Below are 23,890 nucleotides of genomic sequence, written 5' to 3' on the forward strand. Positions count from 1 at the left end.
CCGGCCTGGCAGCACAGCCCCAGGCGCCCCACTGAGCCACGCTCATCCCAAAATTTAGAGTGTGAGTGAATGATTTGATGATATTCGGAATGTAAATTTAAATAATTCCTATTTTTCAGTAAATTAAGATCTTCTTGATACCACAAGCTGGAAAGCTCGCTGAACTCACAAGATTCGGGTTTGGATTGTTGTTTGCTGAATTTTTTCAGCTTTCAGATTTCCATCACGTGGATGGGATTTTGTAGCGTGCCCTCAAATCGCGCAGGCTCCAGCAGAGCCCGTCTGAATCTTTTCTAACGTTCATGGCATTTCAGAGGCAAAAATCTCCATTCTTAGCTCCTCAGCGCCCTTATCAAAAGAAATAAGGGTTTATTTGACATCACGTTCAGAAAATTGTAGACACCTACGTAGTTTTCAGTTAATTATGTTGAATGGGAATTAGGTCCCTTAAATTTACGCACCTGAATTCCTCTGTGGAGCTGCCTTTGTCTTTTCATGCAGAAAATCCCTCTTCTAAGGGATGCAGGCGCCCGCAGCACTGCAGTGTGTCCCAGCGCCTCGGTCGTTACGCACCCCGCGGGCGTTTGCTCAGCACGGCTCCCCACGGCGCTGCAGTGTGTCCCAGCGCCTCGGTCGTTACGCACCCCGCGGGCGTTTGCTCAGCACGGCTCCCCGCGGCGCTGCAGTGTGTCCCAGCACCTCGGTCGTTACGCACCCCGCGGGCGTTTGCTCAGCACGGCTCCCCACGGCGCTGCAGTGTGTCCCAGCGCCTCGGTCGTTACGCACCCCGCGGGCGTTTGCTCAGCACGGCTCCCCGCGGTGCTGCAGTGTGTACCAGAGCCTCGGTCGTTACGCACCCCGCGGGCGTTTGCTCAGCACGGCTCCCCACGGCGCTGCAGTGTGTCCCAGCGCCTCGGTCGTTACGCACCCCGCGGGCGTTTGCTCAGCACGGCTCCCCGCGGCGCTGCAGTGCGTACCAGAGCCTCGGTCGTTACGCACCCCGCGGGCGTTTGCTCAGCACGGCTCCCCGCGGTGCTGCAGTGTGTACCAGAGCCTCGGTCGTTACGCACCCCACGGGCGTTTGCTCAGCACGGCTCCCCGCGGTGCTGCAGTGTGTCCCAGCGCCTCGGTCGTTACGCACCCCACGGGCGTTTGCTCAGCACGGCTCCCCGCAGCACTGCAGTGTGTACCAGAGCCTCGGTCGTTACGCACCCCGCGGGCGTTTGCTCAGCACGGCTCCCCACGGCGCTGCAGTGTGTCCCAGAGCCTCGGTCGTTACGCACCCCGCGGGCGTTTGCTCAGCGCAGCTCCCCGCTCGCGGCTCCTTCTCGCGTCCCTGCTTTGGGCAGGAGAGCGCAGGCGCTGAGCACGGCGGCTCTACGCCCTGCTGTGGTGCTGCCCGACGCCATGGTGCAGAGCACGACGCGCCCGCCGCCCCCCGCGAGCCCAGCAACAGGGCGCGAGGCGCGCGGCAGCGCTGCGCACGCCTGCAATGCGCGTGGCTCTGAAAGCGCGGCGGGGAGCCGCAGCCGTAGGCAGGTTGGGGAGTTTGTGAGCTCTGAAGCACAGCGGCATCGTCAGGATCGCCGAGTGCTGTCGTTAATTGATCCTAACGAGAAGGGAATCACAACAACATGAAGTGCAGTGTCACGTTTAAGTCCCGGACTTTGCCCACACTCCCACCTGCTCTGGAGCGGGGCTGGGGGGAGTTTGGGCTGAAACACACGGCAGCCAAGCTTGAACGTCACTGCCCCCAGAACACCAAATATTTTCTGTTTGGCATTATTACCATTCCAATCAGCAGGAACGATGTTTCGCTCACGCTAATGTTCTGAGCCATTGAAATGGCTTTAATGGGGTACTTACTTAGGATTTTCGTGCTAGTCCTCCGAGCTGGCAGGCACCTTCTGTCCTTCCTGGGAGGTCTCCTGTAGCCTCAGACGCAGTCCCGCTCCACCGGGTTTGCACATCATCGTGATATTTTATTTTTCCACTGGATATCACTCTCTGGCAAGTGCTGAGGCGGGTGCCGGTTTGCCCTGAGGTGAGTTCCACGGGTGGGTTTGCGTCCACGTGTGACTGGATTCTGATCCGCTCTCGGAACGCGGGCGGTTCCCTGTTGTTCAGCGCTCCCGAAGCAGCGCCGTTCTCCCGTGCGGACGGTGCCGTCGCTCAAACTCGGCGTCTTTTGAAGCTGCCAGTGGCCGCTTCGCACGGACTGGGGGACGCGGGGCTGGGGCCCCCAGCGCTCCCACGGCAGAGGGTCCCGTAGCTGGGCACACGCCGTTCGACTTTTTTAGGTTTTTCCATGCAATAAACACTTGAGCAGCGATCCTCAGGGAAGGGCCCATTTAAAAACGGAAGCCTGGGATGCGAGTCCCTTCTCCTCATTTTGCGACAAGGTTTAAGGAGCTCACGGTCGGCGCCAGAGCTCCCGTTCCCGCGCTCCCCGTCGCCGACTGCCGGGCCGAGCACGCGGCGTGCCCAGACCCAGCAGCCAGACCGCGAGGAGCTCGTGTGGTTTCTGCAGGCTTGTTACGAGGCAGCTCTTCAGGGGAAAAAAGGAAGAGATGGGGAGATAAAAAAAAAAAATTGGAATAAAAAAAGCTGCTTCCAAAATGCTGTTGGTATTTTGGGAACAAAGCTCAGCCCAGGCCCCGGAGCCTGGGGGGCTCCCAGCCAGTAACTCGCCCGTTTCCCACCCACAGCTCGCAGCGGCTTGGGTGTTGGTAAACTCTGGTCTTTAACAGCCGGGTGTGTGCGATAGCCGTCATTTCACATCTTCACGTTTTGATGTTTTCCAAGATAATTTTTGATGTGTCCGTGTCTGCTCCCGTGTCTCGCGGCGCTACGTGAGCCCCTGAGGCGGGGCCGGGGCCGGGGCCTGCCAGCCAGGGCCGGCGCAGGGCCGCAGGCAGCCGGGCAGGACAAGGCCGGGCGCCGGGCGAGGGGCGAGCGCCGGAGGCTGCGAGCAGTGCGTCCGCAGGACGGCACGCACAGCGATGTCCAGGGACTCACGGGGAATGAGGCCTTCCTCGGGCGGAGTGAGGAGCCCTTGGCAACGCTGCTGCAGTAGCCGTGTTTTCAGCTCGTCCAGGAAAGCGATCTCGCTGTGTGGCAGGGCAGCATCACTCTCTGTGAGCCAAAAGGTGACTGAAAATTGCAGTGCGGCTTGTTCCGGAGATTGGGTTGCAGTTGCTGCTGAGCCCTTTGAATGTGAAGACGGTCCCTGGTTAAACGCCTCTGGCGTGGAATACAGCATTTCATGACCTTATGCGACCCAAAAAAGAGCTTTATGGACAGGCGTACACAGCTGTGTACATCTGATAGCGGTACGTGCCCGGGAGGTGAAAGCGAGCGTGGAACAAAACCCACACCTTTCAGGCTGCCCGCCCCCGGCCCAGGGTCCGTTCCGGGGCGCTGGGGGTTTATTCCGGAGGGTTAGGGCCCAGGCATTTCACCGCGGCGCTGGCCCTCGCCCCGCAGCCGGGCGAGCCCTGTGAAACAGAGCCAGGATTTGGCACACGTCGGCCAAATTCACGGCCAGGCCCCGGGGTGGGAAACCTTGGTCGCGGGCTGTGGAGGTGCCACGCGTGGAGGTGTGACCCGTGGGCCGTGTTTGTAGCTGCTGGAGTTGTACATTTAGGATTTCCAACTGAGAACAGTTTTATCTGAAGTTTGAGCTTCCCTACCCCTCCCGCCTCAGCGCTCTTCCCCAGCCTGCTGCCTTCAAAAGAGTTAATTTTGAGCAAGCGCACAAAGGTCCCATTTCATTTCCAGGCAGTCGGGTGTGAGGAGTTATTTCACTTGTCATTCCTGCCCGAGTGAGGGGAACACCGTGGGATGATACAACTTTCAGGCCAGTAGTTTGGATAGGATAGGAATTAACTGGTGGTTTGGTTTGGTTTGGTTTGGTTTGGTTTGGAACACCTTGGTGGTGGGGGCGGCTGGCCCCGTGTGCGGCACCGCAGGGGCACCCTGAGGCCAGGCCGCCCGCGCGCCGCGGCGGACGTCAGCGTGCATGGAAAAGCGAATTTCAAAAGATGGTATTTAAACTTGTAGAGTTTAAATAGTTTCTCTATAGAAAGCAAAAAAAGGAAAAAAGAAAAAGCCTTTTGCCAGCCCTCTTCCTGGACAATTCCAGCAAATATTCTGGAAGCGAGTGACATCATTGCATTGCATCCGAGTTCCCGCGGCCCTCGTGAGGCGTTCCCTGCAGCACCGCCGCCCCCGCCACCGCCCCGCGCACAAGCGGCGTCACCTCTGGCAGCCGCGGCCTCCTCTGCCTGCTGGCACGCGTGGCTCTGCCCGCCCGCGCCGCAAACGCGCCCGGCCCGCCCGTTTTCTACTCGTGAGTACTGTAGCCAGGTCAGAACCAACAGCTTACTTTACTAAAGGTTTTACCATTTTATAAAAGACATGTTTAATTATGATGGAGATGGCTGTATTGTAATTAATATTTTGAGAAAATTGTGATTTTGAGCTTAAATTATATACAGAAAATGGTCATTTTTGTATGTGTTAAAAGATTGCTATATTACAAATAACTGTACTTTTCAGTTTAATTACGGTATTCATGTAAATAAAGCTGAATGAGGAGATATTTACTACTTTATTAACATAGATTGTGAATGTACTTCATGGTTTTTGCAGTATAAAGACTTCCTGAACTTGAAAGCTGCTTCATTTTATGTGCGAAAAGGTCCTTCAGAATTCTATTCTAGGTCTATTGACTGAGTGCACTCAATTCTGTGGGTAGTTAATTTGCACACGCAGGTTGTATCCGTCCGGTTGCCCTCCATGTGTGACCCTTCGCCGCCAGGTGCACATGCTGTGTCCAACGCATTTTGCAGCCGCTTCTGTACATAAGAGACCTACAGGGACTAAACCGATGCTGTGCGGCGTATAGCAGAGCCATTTTTCGGCTTTGGTGTACCCAACTTTTTCAGTATTTAAAAAAGTGTTTTGAATAACATTTAAAAGTCTCTTTATTGTATAAATAATAAAAACGTCACCTTATTGTAATTTATTTTTGTCATCTTTTGCTATTGGAGAGTATGCGAGGGCTCCCAAAAGGCTGCTCCGCAGGTTACGGGACGCGAGATGGGCGTTCCGGTCTCCTTGGACCCGGTGCAGACACCCGGTAACGCCCCGTCCCGTCTCTCGCTTACCGTGCAGCTTCGGCAACGCTTGCCGCGCCGACCAGCAAACCCCAGTGCCGGGGGAAAGGCTGCTGTTCGTTGCCAGGTACGTCAGAGGCTCGACAGTTGGGCCGCTGCCCTTGTTGAGCCGTAGCCACGGGTGAGACATCAAACAGCGACTGCAAGCGTGTGAAGAAAAGCTCGGGGTCTGCTGCTTTTGGGGAGGGGTACAAACAGCACGGGGAACCCGGAGAGAGGGGTGGGGGGGTGAGAGCAGCCGCAGCTCCATCCTCCCAGTAGCGGCAGAGCAGCCCAGCCCTGTTGCAGCTCAACCAAGCCACCATCTTTCTGCACAAAGCCGAGAGCCCGCGGTTGTAACAGGGAATTCCTTACCCTTCCCGCTCCCCCGCCGCCCCACAGCCCCTCTCTCGAGCAGGCCGATACCTGCAGCAGGGCCCAGTGGCACCAGCCGTGCTGGGGGGGTTGGGTCATTCCTTAACCGGGGGGGGGTGACGGTCCAGTGCAGCCGTGTGTAAGGTGCCTCCCGGCCTCGCTCTTAGGGAAAGGTGCGCGCTAAATCTGAAGCCTGAGGGTGGGTGAGTGTGCTGTGTGTGAATGCTGAACACCATGAGAACCTGGAAAGTTTAACTTTGCCCTGTGTTAAATTTTGCTGCGTTACAGAGAGGTGGAGAAAGGTAAATGCTTTCGCTGCACGTACTGCTCCTTATAAACACTTCCCCGGAATGGATTCGCAGCCTGGCCGCCTTTGTCTGGAGGCCAAACAATGAGTGAGGCGTATTTCTGTGCCCAAAGTCACCAAGGCTGTCTTCTACTTGAAAGCTTTTTCTTTATTTTAATTTTTAAATTGCGAAGAAGGCAGCAGTTTGCAGTTGGAAGCGGCAGTCGTACACAGGGACCACGGTAGGTTTTGTTTGCTGACAGGAGAGGACGGGGCAGGACTGGCAGAACGGGGCGACGCTGCTGGAGTACCAGGAGCGACGCAGGCGCCTCAGCCGCGCCGTGCTGCTCCCAGCCCCTGCCTTCCCTCCCGCAGCACCTGCTGGTTTTTAAAACCAGCTTAACTGTAGGAAAAAAATCATTGTCACGCTTACTGAAGACAGCTTTCACAGCATTCTTTATTACAAAAAGTGTAAACATAGCCTGTGGTATTTTAAAATGCACCCTGAACCATGCAGCCTGGAGGGGAAAACGTGTCACAGGTGAGCTCCTTCCCAACATGCAACCCACAGCCCGCGTTACCCACCCCTCCCAGGCCAGGGCAGCGCGCAGCCGGAGGAGGAGAAGGCAGGAAAACCTTCCGGCACGTGGTCGGACAGGACAGCGCTTCCCTGGTACCTCTGTTCCCGAGCCTGCCGAGGCCCGAGCCGCCGGCTCACGCAGGAATTCGGCTTCGCAGGTACTCCAGCACTGCAGCCGTTCCTTTAGCCAGAACGGCGGCACGGGGCGTGCGGAAGGGGTTTCCTTCCAGCAGGAGGGTCCTAGGGAAACAGAGATCGTGAGGCACTTGGATAAAGGTTTTCCTTCTACCAGCACATTCCTACACTGCACAGAGATTTTTTTTTCAATCTTTTCAAATTCATAAGTAATTCCTATTCTGTTCTACTAAAAGAATTTTAATTCTGCTTCCGTAGTTCACACTAACTTGTCTTCACTAGAGACAGCTGCATTTTAATTGGTGCTAATAAATCAGGGTGGTATATTACTGCAGACACACACTCCTTCAGCAAGCCGCTGCCGGAACCACCGCGTTAAACTGTAGTGCTGCACTTGCTAGCTCAGCTGCCAGCTCGCTGTTTGGTCCACGTAAATCCCTGGAGGAGCTCGCTCGGGGGAGTGGTGGCTGAGCTGGCGTTTCTGAAGTCCCTCTGGAAAGTGGCTTCAGAGGGGAAAACCACCGGGACCAGTAATGTGCTGTCCTTGACATGAGAGACTACTTATGGATAATTGTCTTCTCCGAGGTGCAAGGCGTTCAGCTGCGCGCAGCCGCGCCTCTCGAGCCGTTATTTCCAGTGTTACTTCCCGCCTCTTTTACAGCAGCGTGAGTCCCGCACGGGTAAGGAGCGAAAGGCTTTAACTGACAGGTAGTGCTACGGCTCACCTACCGCGCTTCCCTAGAGCTGCACCAGCACCACGCTGCTGGGTTTTTCAAAAATCATGGAACACCTTCCCCAGTTCTCCACAGCCCTGAGGCAATACGGAAGAACCGGCATTGCTTTCCAACTGGTGAGACCCTTCGAGTGCATCGAGCCTGCCAGCAAATACACGGCCCACCAGCACCTCCTCTACCAAGCGTGCCCTGCAGGAATCGGTCAGAATACATCTTTATAAACCAGCTCCCCGCTCCAGACACGCACCTCAGCGACGCGCAGTTCCCGAGTTCGGGGGGCACCTGGAGGAGGTCGTTGTTCTGAAGGTCCAGCGTTCCCAGCTTCTCCATCTTCTGTAGCTGCAGGGGGTCCACGGACCCCACCTGGTTGTTACTGAGCAGGATGGTCTCCAGGGCGAGGATGCGGTACAGCACGCTGGGAAACACTTTGAGCCTTCAGGAGAAAGAGGAGGCAAACCCGTGAAACTCAGAAACGGGGCCTTCAAAAAATCAGCAGCTTTTAAAACCAGGCAGCAGCTTTTAAAACCAGGCAGCAGTTTGGCTTTGTTCATTTAAGGGAAACGTTTAACGTGCTGCTCTGAAAGGAGACCGCACCCGCTGTTCTACCCCGCACACCGCGCACACGCTGAACGAAAGGTGCTCAGTGAGCGCTCAGCACCTCTAGCAGAGCCGCCGGCCTACGCTCACCGGCCCAGGCTGGCGCGGCACACGGAGCGCGACTCGCCGGCGGCGCGCAGAGCATGGGCCAGCTCTCTGCGCGCTGAAGGGCCCCGCGGGGCCGCAGGAGCAGAGCTGCCAGCCCACGGCTGCGTCCCTGCCGCCAGCAGCAGCGGCAGATGCTGTTCAGGGACTCGCGCGGCCGCTTGCTGCCCACCGTTCCCCGCACGGCTTCCCACCAGCCGGAACGGCGGCGTTATGGACGCCAAGGGCAGCCCTGGTGCTATCCGCATTCTGATACATTGGTCACAAAAGTCTTTAATCCCGTTTGTGCCTCCTCCTTCTCACATCACAGGAAAAATCATATTGAATTCAGCCCGCTTCTTTTTATTATTGTATTAAAAAATTATATAAATCGTTGCTTACCTATTAAAAGAAAGATTTATCACTTGTAGGCTTCTCAGCGCCTCCATCTCCTCGGGTAAAGATGTCAGAAAGTTGTTTCTGTGTATGAAATGCAGACAAACAGGAATCACTAACTCCTGTGCAGGTGTAGTTCAGGACGCACAGAGACGGAGCGCGCACACCGGTCACCACGGTCTCACGCCAGTTAACTGCTTCGCAAAGGGTCCGGACCCCGCTCACAGTGCAAGGTTTGCATTCTCGTTTCTGCCAGCAGGAGGTTTCACAGTCTGTCCTCAGGATTCCCAGGAGTTCCGAAGGATCTCACAGCTCTCCAGGCCCTGGCGTTCAGAGGCAAGCTTACCAAGCCGCGCACATCCTGGTGCCAAGGTCAGGCAGCAGGACAACTAACCCTGTTCAAACGCACGCAGCCCGGAACCCGACTGCTGTAACAAACTCCTTTACGGCCACCGTTACCCCAGCGCGTCCCACCACCGGGGGCCGTTCAGAAGCTTCTTAAATACAAGGAAAAGAGGGGTTTGTAAGGACAAACAGGGTACTTCCTGAGCGTGACACAAAGAGCCGTTTCAGGAAAATAAACAGCGCTCAGTACAAGACGCCCAGGCTTAGCCCTAAATCCTGAATCACTGAGGCAGCCAGCCTCCTTCCCCCACCAATCTCGTATTACCATCCCTTTCTGCAATCTGCAGCCTAACTCCTCCATCAGCAGCACGCACGCCACTGAGGGAGGCTGGCAGGGACCTCTGGAGCTCCGCAGGTCCAGTCCCCTGCAGCAGGTGGCCCCAGACCGTGTCCGGTTGGGTTCTGGACACCTCCATGGACGGAGACTCCACCACCTCCCTGGGCCACCTGTGCCAGCCCCTGGTCACCCTCACAGTGGAAAAGTGTTTCCCGCTGCCCAGAGGGACCCCCCTGCGTGTCGGTGTGTGCCCATGGCCTCGGCCCTGTCCCTGGGCTCCACGGGAAGAGCCTGGCTCCGTCCCCTCTGCGCCCTCCCTGCGGGTCTCACACGCAGGGGTGGGACCCCCTGCGCCGGCTCTGCTCCAGGCCGGGCAGGCCCAGCTCTCCCAGCCTCTCCTCGTAGCAGAGACGCTCCGGCCCCCTCAGCACCTCGGCGGCCCCTCGCTGGGGTCTCTCCGGGCACAGGTATGTTACTGTCTCAGAGCTTGTCCACTTGTTTTTTCTGGTTTTCTTTAACCAGCGCCTAAATCTAGGCCACTTGCTATTTCCGAGCTGCCGCTCATTCAACTGTCACGGAGGCATTTTGGGAAATGAAACATTATTTCAGTACTGCTATTCCACTGTAACAGATGGCTGCTTTAAAAAGGCACGAAAACAAGGTACGGAGAAAGGAAGTCCAACCCACGTCACAAACCTGATATCCAAATGTGTCAGTTTATGGAGCACGCAGAGCTCCGAGGAGACAGAGGAGATTTTATTGAAGCCGAGGCTGACATCACAAAGCGAGTCCTTCAGCTCCGCAATCCTGAAACCCAAAATGAATATACTTCTGTTATGTAAGCTCATGTTAGCTGCTAAGTTGCTGAAAAGAACCTGCTTCGTTCTACAAACCAAGGACACTCTATGTTTCTTGACATTTCAGAAGCAATTTTGTGGAGCGAAGGTAAGGGAACCTTCCCCTGCGGAAGCTGCCTGTCCTGGAGTCTGAGACTGGAGGCAAAGACAAAGCTCAGAATCCCTTTTCCCAAGTTATCAGGAGAGGAAATTTTCTCCCACTGGGTAGGAGAGGAAACGTTAGCACAAAGGCCTACTCACTGAAAGGCAGTTAGCAGTATTTCAGAAGCGGCGGCACAGGCGGCCATGGCTGCCGTCTCCTGCCCTGCCAGTGTTTTAACGAAAAGACCGCTCATCGTCTTCAGCAGCCAGGCACACAGAAAGGTCGTTCTTTTATTTCCACCTTTCGTTTCTGTTCCACTGTTCTGCTGTCACTAATTCCAGCAAACGCAGCATTTGCTGCTTCTTGCAAAGGGGCATTAGGTGAAGATGTGTTGGTGTTAACTCTGTAACAGCGCAGAAAGCCGGCTGTTCAGTCCCGATCGCAGAGTCTCTGGCGGAGGCCTAAACCAAAAGGCAGTTAAATGAGCCAACACTCATCTCTCCCGGCAGGACTGGCGCTGAACTCCCGGCGCCCAGCAGCTGCGCACCCAGACCCGCCTCCCCAGCGAGTGCCACAGCCTAACACAGCGAAAGAGCACGGGAGGCACAAGCATTCTCTCTCTAAACTGATTCACTACAAATTGTACTGGAAACATATTTTTTTTCTACGAGAACGAGATCGCACCTCTTCAAGTTCTGTGCGCTGAAGGTGAAATGTTCAGCACACCTGGGTCCAAGAACGGAAATAAGGTCCCCCCCCAAACGTGGTGGTACCCCTACAGACCAGCCCTCAGGATGTTCCTGGGCTACAGGAGATGCAAGAACCTTCCTCCTGACACAGAAAGATTATTTCTTCCCATTAGTGCCAGCAGAGAGATTTTCCTTGGCTGTGGGTGAAGTAACAAGTGCAATAATATCAACTGCTATGTGACGGGACACAAAACCCATCAAGAAAAGAGGCGCAGAAAATGAAATGTTCAGGCTGCCTTAATGAAAAACCCCACAAACAACTAACTACGCTATCTGAAGAAACTGAATTTAAAGAGGACCTCAGCTATGGCACAGAGCTACTGCCTACTGAAGTGGAGAATCCACGCAATTATCTCCAGCAGAAAAAGGCCGCTTTGTCGGGAAACAACAGCACACTGTAGCTAAATACACCACTAAGTACATTGTTCTCATCATCAGGGGAACTCACACCAGCCTCCTCTCATTCATTTCAACAACGCTCAGCAAAGCGGGCTGCGAAACAAACGGAATGAACGCACCAAGTAGGCAGCCAAGCTGCTTCGTACTGCCGTCTCCGTGCTCATCAGCAAACCCCCCTGCGCGCCGCCTGCGCTAGAAACGCAAGTGCGCTACGCAGCACCTCCGTGACACTTCCCTTCGCGTGCGCGAGTGCCTACACACACGTACATGGCATGAAGTGCAGACACACTTCACCAGGAGAAACACAAAATCCTGAGGAACAGAAGTGGAAAAGAAGGTTACAAATAGAGAACGCCCTTCACAAAGTACCTTGGAGGAACTTCAGTCAGCTGGTTTTTGCTGAAGTTGACCGTGGTGACAGGACTGCTCCTGACGGCATCGAACATTTCGTCGGGAATCTCAGCGGCCTGTTTCTCACTGAACAATGGCAAGCACTTAGCTGAGTAACACAAACAAGGTCAGCACTTCCTACTTATGAACAGTACGTTTTCATTTTCTCTTAGGAAAAGATGAGCAGTAGAATAGACACATAAATACCTACAATCTGAAGTCCTTGAAGGACTGCTAATCAGAAAGCTACCATCGCAGCTGGGCGATGACATCTGGAATCCTGCTTAAGAAAAACGGGCGAGAGCTGAGTTACGTCCCCGCCTCAACAAACACCTGCGTGCTGCACACCGGGCCAGAAAGCGTAGCAAGACTGGCTCTGACCAGGTTTCCCCCACTCAGCTCGGCACAGGGACGTGTAACTCGGGTCACAGCTCCTGGACCTCCTGGGGACGGAGCCAGCCCTCCCCTTTCACCACAGCGAGGGCCGCTCCACGTCCCAGCTCTCAGCAGGGCTGCGCATTGCACCCCGCAGCTCTCAGCAAACAGGGTTTTTGGCCACGTTTAAGAAATAACTGAAGAGATACTCCCCTACTGCAAGATGTGCTGAGCCTTACTGAAAAGTGCTGAGGAAGTTTAAAAGGTATTAAAAGCGCCTGACGGCATTAAGCGTTTCAGTGAGTTAAAAGGAATGTTACGGTAAAATATTTGGTAATACAAAGAAGTAATTAAAAAGCCCTCCAATTCAAATCTGCCTATTCCTGAGCACACAAATTAAAGAGAAAAATGCCCAAATGCAGCAGGGTTTGCAGACATTTGCTACATACCATGAAGGAGGAAAAAAAAAAAAAAGGGCAAAAAATTGGAAAGTGTTCTTACAACTTCAGAAATAGGTAATATTTCAAAAGACATACATACCTATATTCCAATAATTTCAGTGAAGTTATGGCGTGCATGTTAATCCTGGACTCACTTGGAAGAGTCATGGCTGTGACAGGAGGCTCTTGGTTTGGGCCGGTTCCCTCATCTAGGGATAACAGATGCACACAGTCACACCAACTACAGCCCGCAGTCAGACGCGGTGACGAACGGCCTGGACGGAGCGGCCTCGTGTCCCCGGTCACCGCCTATCACCCTTTCTCACTTTTCCTCAATTGCACATAATCTGATTCAGATTATTTAAAAAACTCTTTTTTTTTTTTGTAATCTTGTGTTTCCGGGTTGGTTTTTTTTAGGGAGAGTGGAGAGGAGAGGGGTTGACTTGGATTTTGAAGAAACAGGTCAGGAAGCAATGGAGATGTTATGCTAGCGGTAGCAAGCTGCCACGTTGGGCAGCAGGCTCCAAGGGGTGGGGAGCTGGAAACTCTGGCAAACAGGGCTGGAGGCCACGATCCAGATCACTGACATCCAGAGCAGCAAATGTGACCACAGTCAGAGTTAAAATATTAATAGTTATAGAAACCTTCATCATGCCCTCCTCTATAGAGCTCCTTTGGATCACTACCTACAATCCAGACGAAACAGCTACGGGCACGGCAAGGGTACTTTAAACGTTTAAGCAATGCAAGAGATCAAAAGCGTTGCTCTGCACATCTGAGCTGCGGCGCCACACCCCAGGGATTCACACACACGTCAGCGGGGTGAAGCTTAGCCAGAAGTACGAGAAATCCAACTTCCACTAAAAGAAATGGAACAAAACTCCAAGGAAATTCAGCAGCACTCAAGGTAAGAGTCTACCAACAATGGCATCCAACCCCAACTAGTTATCCTTTCATTAACAAAGGGCAAAAAGGTCAAAAACAAGGGCAAAGAGAGGCTTTTTCCCAATTTAAAGCGCTACAGAAACAGGACTGCTGCTGGTTCAGCTCCAACGTAGATGCTGAAACAGGCAGAGTAAAATGCTAGGCACTGCTGTACGCACAAGACTTTAGCTAATTTTGTTATCCACAATTACATTATCTACTATAATTCATCAGATAAGCTTCTGAGTATGTACTCTAGCACCAATCTACTTTTGTCAAGTTATTATGTCAGATTTGCACGGAACCTGATATTCTGAGGCAATTTTATACGCAGCAGTAATCTAATTAATACTGCCATCCTCTGGCAGACGGAGAGAGAACTCACAAAGAGGAAAATTCACACGTACCACTCTCAGTAAAAGTTGCCTACGTGTATCATCAAGATCCCTTCTAAATTAAGAGGTTAAGCACTTTTTTTTTTCCATTTAAGTACAGCACAATCATTGCCAGATTATATTTAACGTCACTAGTGAACTCAGTCATTTTGCCTACTTTCTGTCTTAACATTTAAGACTTGAGTAAAGAAAATTATTTAAAATGCAATGCAATAGAGCAACATACCTTGGATTTTGCTTCTCAGATATTTCAGAAGTTCCTGGGTGCCTTTCTTTAAAAAACAAACAAACAAAAGTCAATAAGCATTTGCCAGCCAGCATTTGCACAGCTGTCTGACAGCGCAGAACGACAACGCCGGTCGCTCAGGTGGAGCCCACAGCACTGCTGACTACGAAAGCCACCCAATGCTTCCCGCAGAAAACCCCCTTGGCAGCAGCTTACGAACTTGCTCATTGACAACTTTGTTTATTTATTCCAGTTGAAAATTTCCAATCCTGTGTCACTACCTCAGGCTCCACAGTTTTAGCTTTTTCCCTGAAGTAGTTAGCCAGTTCCAAGAGCAAGCAAAGAAAGTTCAAATGAACATAATCTTCTCTTTGAAAACTGCTAGCACAATTACACTTTGCAGAAGCAATTTAAAATGTGTCAAGGAAGCTGACTGTTCAGTGTTCTGGTAACTTTTTATGTCCAAAATCACAAACTCTGAGAAAAACACTACAGTTTACATAATTTGAGTGGATATTTAACAGCTGGATTCTCCAAAGAATTGACTTTTGATCCTCTCATAGCAACTTCCGCTGGTCAAACAGAGTTACTATCTGCCTAATCTATGAGTAATCGAGCATAATCTCATCCACAGCTTTTATGACAAAGCTATGTTTTCCTTACAATTTTACATGCTTCTCCTTGATGCTTTAAAATCACGGCCTGACCTGAAGCACTGACTAGAGATGAACATTTCACGTTCTAGCTGACAGCTACATAAGAAACTGACTGATGTGAATGCAGAGGGGATGAAGGAAATGTGGAAGCGGGAAAGGAACAAACTCTGACAAGGAAGCTGGTGAGGCGACAGAAACAGAAGACAAAAGACTGAGAAAGAGAGGCTGGGACTGACTGCAGGCACGGCTAGGCGTGGCGTGTACAGAGCTGAGCAAGACGAGAGAAGCCAGTATGGAAGAACCTGGAATCTTTTAAGGAAAAGGTGAAGGTCAGACAGAAAGCTGAGTAACAGCCACAGGGCTTGCACGGTGAGGAAAGCAGATAAGACAGAGCTCAACAGCCAGGAGACACTATGTTAGGCAAAGAGACAAGGATTTAACAGGAATTGACTGGAAATTCATCAAGAAACAAGAATGGGTTTGGGAGTAGTGTGACAGGCCTGAGAAACAGGAAAAGACGAGACGGAGCAGGGATGGACAAGAGGGGAATCTGTGCCCGCCAGGCTGTACTCATCCCCAGTCCTTGGCAGTCCTTATCTCAGTATTCACCTGCTGCTAGCCAGTGCCTGGGGAACCCTACAAGCTTTATCAATTACTCCTCTAAATCAAGTGGAAAAAAATCTAGACAGGTGCATACGATTCCAGTTACAGGGGTTTACAGTGTTGGTAAGGGACCAAGACAGCGGAAGTATAAAATGCAATAATGCAATCCGTGTAGCTCTCGTTCGCTGCAAAGGTGTCATACACACAAGGAATTACGCACACCTATGCTCTTACATTTGCAAGAGAGCAAACCCTCAGAACCTGGGGAATACCAGACCTAAAGTAGCCAGGCAGCCTGAACTCTCCGCATGCACGTTTTAAACCAACTCTGAACTCTGGAATCATGTATGACTTCCGTCCACTGAACCCCTGCTCATTAATTTAGTGCGTATAATCCTCATTTAATCAGATACACAATGTTTTCCCTCTTCTGGCAGATATTACAACATTTCATATCAACAGAGAGCCTTCAGCATTTTTTTTTTGAGAATCCCAGTGCTTTGTAAACTTTTATTTTATATCACTGGCAAAAGCACAGAAAGAAGTAATGTATTCCACCAATGAGAAGAGAGACTTGCTGGGGAAAAAATAAAAGGGAATTCTACAGCAGTAGTGCCCACACTCCAGCCCCCCTGCTGCCCTAGGCACTTGTTTTCTCATGCACAGCTCACACCTTCGCTTTGCTGGCTACCTACAGAGAGCACACAGGCCTGAGGTGTAGGTTATCCACGAGAAAACGCAGTACATCATTTTGTCTTTGCTCAAAATGCATCTGCCATCAAATACGCTTTGGAAATCGAATCCTAGATCCTTAATTCAGGCAAGTAGGAAATGAAAAACAGAAATTCATGCTCATCTAGGACAAGCTGGGTGTAAAGTACTCGCCGAGCACTGCAACGAGCTGTGACTGCAACAGGACTATCCTTTTTTTTCCCAGGCATCCACTGCTTCATTGCAATATCTATTACAGCTTCTGTATGGAATCAGAAACAAGTCCTAGAAAGCAACAACCTCCTTTTCACAGCCCTCGTGATCTTATGCACTGCATCGGATGCCAGAGGAAAGAGTACCCAAATCACAGCACACACAAACGAAGGAGATGGATTACAATTGCACAAGCTACTTGAAATCTGGATGTTTTACATTTTTTTTAATGTTCTGACTACACAGTTTGGCTAACGTACATACGCGACATAACCAAACTCCAGACACTGTCTATAGCGCTTACTTGCAGAAGGTCTCTTCGAATGGCTCTCAAAGGATTTCCCTCTAACGCCAGGAATTTCAACTGAGGAAGGTTCCCCAATGTGTAAGGCAACCTGCAAAGGGAAACAACGCATTTCAGAGCAGCTTCCAAACAAATTCTAAAGAATTTGCAACTGTTTGTCAGGTGGCTTGGTATTCTGAAGCTCAGTTTCAAACAAAAGGATACAGAATATATTACCTTTAAGAAGGGCATAGTTTGATCATAGTTCCTTCATTTTATGAATGAGTCCTTCTTAAATTACATTTTACAAAGTAAACTACATCAACTATAGAATTAGTTGTCATTCGCCATCACAAACATACGCGGTTTTTTAATATTACCTACTGATGTCATTGTTGGCGAGGTCAAGTCGCTCCAGCTTCTGAAGCAGAGTAATTTCATCAGGAACTGCTTTTATCTTGTTGTCTCTAAGTTCCAGCACAGAGAGGGAATTCAGATGCTTCAGATCCTCCGCATTTAATATTTCAATCTGATTTTCACCAGCATGTAATTCCTACGGAAACAACGATCACTCGCAATCACGTTACTCTAGTACAATTACTTCGGAACTCACTAAACTCACTAATCTCCTAAACGATGGCACTGGCAAACACACACAAGGACGCGGAGAAAATACAGACCTCGATCTCCTTTCATCTGCTTACGAAATATCAAAGCCTGCACAGATCCAGAGACACGAGTCTGAACCTGGCTTTTCTGAAACCGCCACAGAACCCTCAGCTTTGACTTCCATCTCATTAACTCCACTTTTGCCAAGATCTTGTCAAGGACTTCATTACTCAAGAAGTTGCTCAAATTCCAAGTTATGGGAAGCTGAGAGGGCAGCTCTCCGTGTCCCTATAGGAAACATTTCACTTACAATGGCAAGACTGAACGGTTCCTCAGACCAGAAAGAGCGTACGCATGCTGATGGATGCACTAAGACACTGAACTTCCCAAACCAACAAGAATTTTGTTAGAAAACGCTAAAATAGCTTGAGATTTTAACTGCGGAGTTCAGAGTTATGCAGAACTAAGAAGGTACCTGCATTCTTTGATGGATTTGGTCACTGGAAACAGCACAGGGATTTAGGCAATCAGTTGGCCTAACCATTTTTCATAACTGAGTAACAAATTTCTGAAGCCCCGAGGCAGGCGATTTTCAATTTTAAACATGTCAGGAATTAAGGCTATAAAATACTTGGAAGACCTGACTATGCTAAAAGGAAAAAAAGAAAAAAAAAAAAAAAAAGTATACTTTCTCAGCAGTTACAAAGAAAAAAATTATAGTGAACAAAGTAAATTTATCCAGAAACTGTTCCTGGAGACAATAGCTGTTGCAGGCAATATTAGACCTACTTTTCCAGTCATTCCTCTTCTAAGTATTTATTTTATTTTCCAAACCTGAGGAGTACTGCTGCAGATTTGTCTTCCAAATGACCTTAAGACTGACCAGTGTGGACAGTAAGAGTAATTGCAACTGGGGATGTATTAGAGTTCTACACACAGAATTATAAGCTTTTGATCGCAGCAATTCACTGAAATTTGTTTAAAGTAACAGCTGTTTATTTTAAAAGTTTACAGCAAATACTTTTACAGTATACCAACCACGCCAAACCTTACCTTCAGTAATCTGCACGAGGGAAATTCTGGTAGGGAACGTAATTTATTTTTTCTCAGATAAAGCTGTTCCAAAGATTCCATAGTCGCTAATTTAGAAGGTACAGTTTCCAGGTAGTTTTTAGTACAATCCAGTTGTCTTAAGCCTATAGATGTAAGCGTGCAAGCGACAAACAGAAAAATAACAGAAAATTAAAGCTGTTTTCTACAGAAGCATAAATACATGGGTGTTTTAAATAAATCTAACAACATTTTGCAAATTGGAATTTTGGAAGAAATCAGATCAGTTCGTATGAACGCTTCTCAAAACAAGACAACTTCTTCATTCATTCTGGAATGCTTTCAGTGACGCTGCCGGACACTAGCTCTTGTTCAGAGTACGGGACTGAGGGAAGGAGAAAGGGTCTGGTATCGCAGACCATCTCAGAAAGATCTGCAGGTAATTTTTACAGCATTTATAAAAGCTGGCAGTCTACCACCCGCTCCTGTGTATCTGCCGCAGCTGTTAAACGTGCATTTCATATCAACCACTAGTCAGCTTGGCATTTAACCTTCAAATACTAGAAGTCAGTTTTATCACTCTCTAATTTATGGTCTTTTTTTTTTCTCTCCGATAATTTCTCTCATTTATGCTTTACTTTCCACTCAAAATATGTAATAAAGAAAAAAAATTGACAAATTTCTTATTGCAGTCTTAAGGCTAATAATGTCTAAGCGGAACAATATTAATCCTTACACTTTTCTGATAATTCTGGGTTCCAGTTCTCAAGAAATACGAGCCGTAAGAGGACTCAAGTTTGATATACAGTAGCTGTAGCTGACTTTTTAAAAAATAATTCTAAACTAATATTATTGAGACCATATTAACTCTTTAAGAATGTATTTTTTAAATCCTGACTGATATGCACTGTATTACTACACATATAACATAACTCCAGAACTGGCTGTATGGCATTTAATAATCTGAGGAAACTCATTTACTTTTCATCGCACAGATATCTGCAGGCAGGTTCTTGAGCTGATTACAAGCCAAATTGAGTCGCACTAAGTTAACGAGCAAAGCAAAACTTGTTGGAATGTCTGTGAGACGGTTGTTGGACACATCCTGAATATTAAAAAAAGAAAGAGAGAGAGAGAGGTTAGAAATAGAGATGTTTAAAACATCCCACGGGTACTGCTACTGCGAAGTTAATTACTGGCAGAACATTAAAATTAGAGAGCTGACATCTTCAGGATCTCCCTGGCAGAAATGTGAACAGAAGAAACAAGTCTCCCACGACCGACAGATCACAAAGGATTTGATCTTTTCTTAAAATATTTGGCACAGCAAAAGCAAAACTCGGTTTCAAACAAACAAACCCCACCATGCAGTAACTGACAACCTAGATAAGTCAGTAGAACGTTCACAAAGCTCTGCTGTCTAAGCTACGGGGTTTCAATCAGCAGCAGTAAAGCACAGATAAATCAGCCTTTCTGCACAAATAAGTATTTTTCAAAAAGTTGCAATTTACTAATTCTTCTAAATTGACAAGCTGTCCAAATCCATCCGGCAAGTGGCTCAGCTCATTGTGCTGAAGAAGAAGGCTCTTCAAATGCGACAACTGCATCAGCTCTTCTGGGATACTGCTCAGCTTGTTGTGGCTAGCATCAAGACAGGGAAGACAAAGGGAAAACGCAATTAGTGAGTAATAACGGCATACAGGACACTTCTGTTACATCCAAACTACACCACCTGCATCAGCCCCATTATCCCAGCCACACACGGCCTGTGGAAACGCAAACTCTTCAGACCCTGGAGCAAGCGGGAAGCACGTTCAGCATCGGACAGGCTGGGTACGCCACGCTGGCACGGACTAACTATTAATCACATCTGCAGCAAGACAGGCTTCTGCAAAACATTCCCACGCTGCAGCACGCACACGTGCTCGCGGCTCAGGATATCGTCACCTTTTTAAGAAAAATCTGTCTCCTACAACTGTCACAGCTTTCTGCAACAAATTAATTTCCTGAGATAAATCAACTATGTCTGTTTGATTGTTCAAGAATACTTTTAATCCCCATCTAAGTTTACAATATTCCAGCTAGATCTTTTTTTTGTTGTTTTATGTGGCTCACACACACCGTGGCAGCACACTTTCTTTCTCCTGGTGCACACTTACAAAATTACTCCAGTAAACAGAAGAATATGAACTTTCCAGCATGAACAAGAAATGTACCATTATTTCCAACGTGTATCAGTCATGACAAAAAATATTTTTGTTCCTTTAAAACAAAATTGCCAGACTGAGGCACGTGAATGCAGGCATTGGTTTTGTGCAATTATTCAAAATACCACTGTTTTCACCTTCCAAGTGAGACCGTGACTTTGAACATCAATGAAAATAATTTTAACAAACCTAAGATCATTAGTACTAATGCAAAACTTATGATTCTCAATATACTAATATTCTCTAGTCAAAAATCTGAAATTAATTTTCTTGATGTACTGCAATCTCGTATTCACACCGTGAAAGTCACTGCAATGACATGTTCCAGTTTTGTGACATGTACTTACCTGACATCAAGTTTCTGAAGATTTTCTAATTGTCCTAAAGCAGAAGGAAGCGATGTCAGCTGATTGTCATGCACCTAGAAAATAAAAGTTTTTAGAATAGTTACAAATTTGTATCTTGTAGATCTTCTTCCCCTATCCCAGAAACAAATCAAACTAACCTAATACAAAAAATAATTTTGTATACAAGTAACATTTTTTACACTGAGGGTGGAGGAGCACTGTCCCAGGTTGCCCAGAGAGGCGGTGGACGCCCCATCCCTGGAAACATTCCAGGCCAGGTTGGCCGGGGCTCTGAGCAACCTGATCCGGTTGGAGATGTCCCTGCTCCTGGCAGGGGGGTTGGGCTGGGTGGGCTTTAGCGGTCCCTTCCCACCCAAACCATCCCGTGATTCTGTGATTCTAACAGCTACACACACGCCCCAACGCAGTTACCAACAGCAGCACTGCAACTGCCAATCTGGCAAAATTCTACTTGATGGGTAGATACGAAGGAGGGGAGAGCTGGGAAGTGCAGGAAAAGTGTCTGCACCCAGCAACAGCTCTTCCTTCACTGTCCATAACAAAACTTCCTAGGTCTTTCCAGGGAACAGTACCCCCTACCAGCGTATAAACTGGTATGTCAGCAGAGTGATCCGTAACAACCATAGAATCAGAGAATCTTTTTCTTTATCCTGAGAACAGAGTGGAGCCACTTGTACACACCCACCACTGCAGGGAAATGGAAACCAAAGACTGAAGATGACGTTTTCCCACCTCCTGCAGAGAGTACAGCCCTACCATAACGGGACCGCGGCACTTACATCCAGCACAGTGAGCGCAGGCAGGAGTTTGACGTCCTCTGAAAGACACTGCAATTTGTTGGAGGCCAGTATCAGCTTGGTCAGATCCGTTTGCTCCCACCAGCGATCCGCCGCGCCAAAAGAGAGATTCTGATGAGCTTCCTCTGGAGTATCCAAATTTATCCGCCACACATGCTGAGGCACTACGTACACAAACACACATGTGTCAGCTAAATTCTCCTCATACTTACTGTCAAGCTTCCACTGTCGCAGCGCTTTTCATAGATACACGCCCCCAGAGCCTGCTGTTTTATCTGGAGAGGTGTTTTCCAGAGCTGGCGGGAACAAGCTGATGGAAATCTGCGGGTCGAGCTGCGTCCATAGCTGCGGCTCCCTGCCCTGCCCAGGCACAGCGGCCACACACCAAGCCCCTCTCCCCTCGGGCCAGGTCCCGCCTGGTTTTCGGCGAGCCCCCCGCACAGCCGCTCCCCCCGGCCCGGCCCGGCCCGGCCGGCTCCCCGCGGGCAGCACGGCCGCGAAGCCGGGGGCGGCGGCTCGGTCCCCCCCCCGCCCCGCGCTCACCCTCGCTGAGGCCGCGGCCCGCCAGGTTCAACTGCCCGCTCTTCCGAGCCGCCCGGATCAGCCCCTGCGGCACGGCGGGGCCCGGCTCCGCCGCCGCCCGCCTGAAGCCGGCGCGGGGGTCCCCGGCCCGCGCTCTCCGCGCCGCCATCCTTCGCCTCGCCTCGCCCCGCCGGAGCCGGCACCGCCCGCCGAGCAGGCGGGGCCCCGCGCTGGCAGCCGCCGGGTCGGACACCGCCTGCCCCGCCCGCCGCCATTTCCCGCCCGGCGCTGCTCGGGAGAAGCCCCGAGGCCGAAATGGTGCCGCGAAACGGGCGCGGGGCCGGCGGGCCAGCCCTGCCGCCCGTCCCGGAGAGGGCTCGCCAGCTGCCGGGGGCTGCGCCTCCCGAGGGGCTTCTGTTGGTGCAGGAGCCTGCTCCGGCCCCGGCGAAACTCCGCAGCCAGGCTGTGACCCTTGTGCGAGGCGAAAACGGCCATTTCCACACCCAGCGCAGCCGCACCGCGCGCGGCTTTCATTGTGCGAGGCGAAAACGGCCATTTCCACACCCAGCGCAGCCGCACCGTGCACGGCTTTCATTGTGCGAGGCGAAAACGGCCATTTCCACACCCAGCGCAGCCGCACCGCGCGCGGCTTTCATTGTGCGAGGCGAAAACGGCCATTTCCACAGCCAGCGCAGCCGCACCGCGCGCGGCTTTCATTGTGCGAGGCGAAAACGGCCGCTTCCACAGCCAGCGCAGCCGCACCGCGCGCGGCTTTCATTGTGCGAGGCGAAAACGGCCGCTTCCACAGCCAGCGCAGCCGCACCGCGCGCGGCTTTCATTGTGCGAGGCGAAAACGGCCGCTTCCACAGCCAGCGCAGCCGCACCGCGCGTGGCTTTCATTGTGCGAGGCGAAAACGGCCGCTTCCACAGCCAGCGCAGCCGCACCGCGCGCGGCTTTCATTGTGCGAGGCGAAAACGGCCGCTTCCACAGCCAGCGCAGCCGCACCGCGCGTGGCTTTCATCATCCTGCTCAGCTCGGCCTGCGGGTCTGGCCGGAACCCCCGAGCAAAGGGCAGCCCTGTCCCCTCGACAGCAGCCGCAGCGTCTGGTACCTCGGCATGGGCGATGCCACACGTCCTGTGAATGAAGCAAGACGAGAAGCTCTTGTTAATGATGCAGCTGGGGACATAAAATACGCAGATCTTGCCTCCTGCCCTTCATCTCCCCTGTTTGTTTTTTTCCCAAGGTCTTCACCTTTGCCGCAAGTGTGAATCCAGACCAAGTAACATGGGAAAATAAACATACACGACATATGCTAAATAAAAAGGCACTTGTACTTAAATTCATTATTGTTTTTCCTTTTCCCTTTTGTTCAGAGCTTGCAAACTAAATGACAACAGCACGGACGGAAGTGTCCCGGCTGCCCACCAGTCCCTGATGTGACCAGGAACCAGTCACCGCTTCTGCCACGTAACCGGCGCGTCACATCCGCGTCTGCCTGGTCCTGCCCGCGGCTCCTGGCGAGAAGTACATTATGAAAAAGGAGTACATGTCCCCCTTAGTCATTTACGTTTTTAGTTGTAGCTCTGTTCGCTTCCAAGCACAGGCTTTGTGTTTCAAATGTTACCCTTTTTCGAAAAAGCTTCTACTTATAGTTCCATTGAACTTGAATTAATTCATTAGGGGCCAAACAGCACATTAGGTAAACAAGCATGTGATTCAAGAAACTGTCATATGTCAGGTGCTAACCCTGGACGAGGGCTTTTGGTCTCAGTCATTTTTTACCACTGTTCTTTAATTCCCACTTTTTCCTGTCTCCTCTCTCTTTGGGAGTCACCAGGCAGCACTCTGTAAGAAAATGATGGGTATTTCAACTGAGCCTTAAAAAGCAGTGCTGGAAATCCCAGAGTTTTTTTGAAGTCTTTCAAGTTCAGCATGTTTGTTCCCATGAGGGGAAGATACACTTGGAAGGGCAGGAGTTAAGCAAGCCGGGGCTGTTTCACAAC

At 50.5% G+C, this 23,890-nt stretch overlaps 2 protein-coding genes across 2 annotated transcripts in view; both read right to left on the reverse strand.

The window, feature by feature from the left end:
* NEGR1 (neuronal growth regulator 1) overlaps positions 1 to 23,890 on the reverse strand; it is a 726,879-nt gene that overhangs the window by 255,650 nt on the left and 447,339 nt on the right. The gene's annotated exons all lie outside the window — the stretch shown is intronic.
* Positions 6,254 to 22,054, reverse strand: LRRC40 (leucine rich repeat containing 40). Its single transcript, XM_086752859.1, has 15 exons — positions 21,906 to 22,054; positions 21,345 to 21,526; positions 20,545 to 20,618; positions 19,502 to 19,631; positions 18,972 to 19,095; positions 17,994 to 18,136; positions 16,712 to 16,884; positions 16,353 to 16,443; positions 13,866 to 13,911; positions 12,421 to 12,529; positions 11,485 to 11,592; positions 9,725 to 9,835; positions 8,353 to 8,430; positions 7,517 to 7,702; positions 6,254 to 6,640 (listed from the first exon to the last, which is right to left on the reverse strand). Exons 1-15 carry the CDS (start codon positions 22,051 to 22,053, stop codon positions 6,535 to 6,537), a joined length of 1,809 nt encoding a protein of 602 aa, XP_086608985.1. The 5' UTR covers position 22,054; the 3' UTR covers positions 6,254 to 6,534.

Source organism: Chlamydotis macqueenii, chromosome 8, assembly GCF_036417535.1.
Source record: "Chlamydotis macqueenii isolate bChlMac1 chromosome 8, bChlMac1.mat, whole genome shotgun sequence".
NCBI classification, from domain to species: domain Eukaryota; kingdom Metazoa; phylum Chordata; class Aves; order Otidiformes; family Otididae; genus Chlamydotis; species Chlamydotis macqueenii.

Excerpts from the sequence above, each read along its gene's own strand:
- LRRC40 (XM_086752859.1), bottom strand. The coding sequence starts at position 22,053 with ATGGCGGCGCGGAGAGCGCGGGCCGGGGACCCCCGCGCCGGCTTCAGG. Across the intron at positions 21,527-21,905 it reads GGGCCGCGGCCTCAGCGAGG|TGCCTCAGCATGTGTGGCGG; the intron begins GTGAGCGCGGGG and ends TTGTGTACGTAG. Across the intron at positions 6,641-7,516 it reads GGGAACTGCGCGTCGCTGAG|GACCCTCCTGCTGGAAGGAA; the intron begins GTGCGTGTCTGG and ends CTGTTTCCCTAG.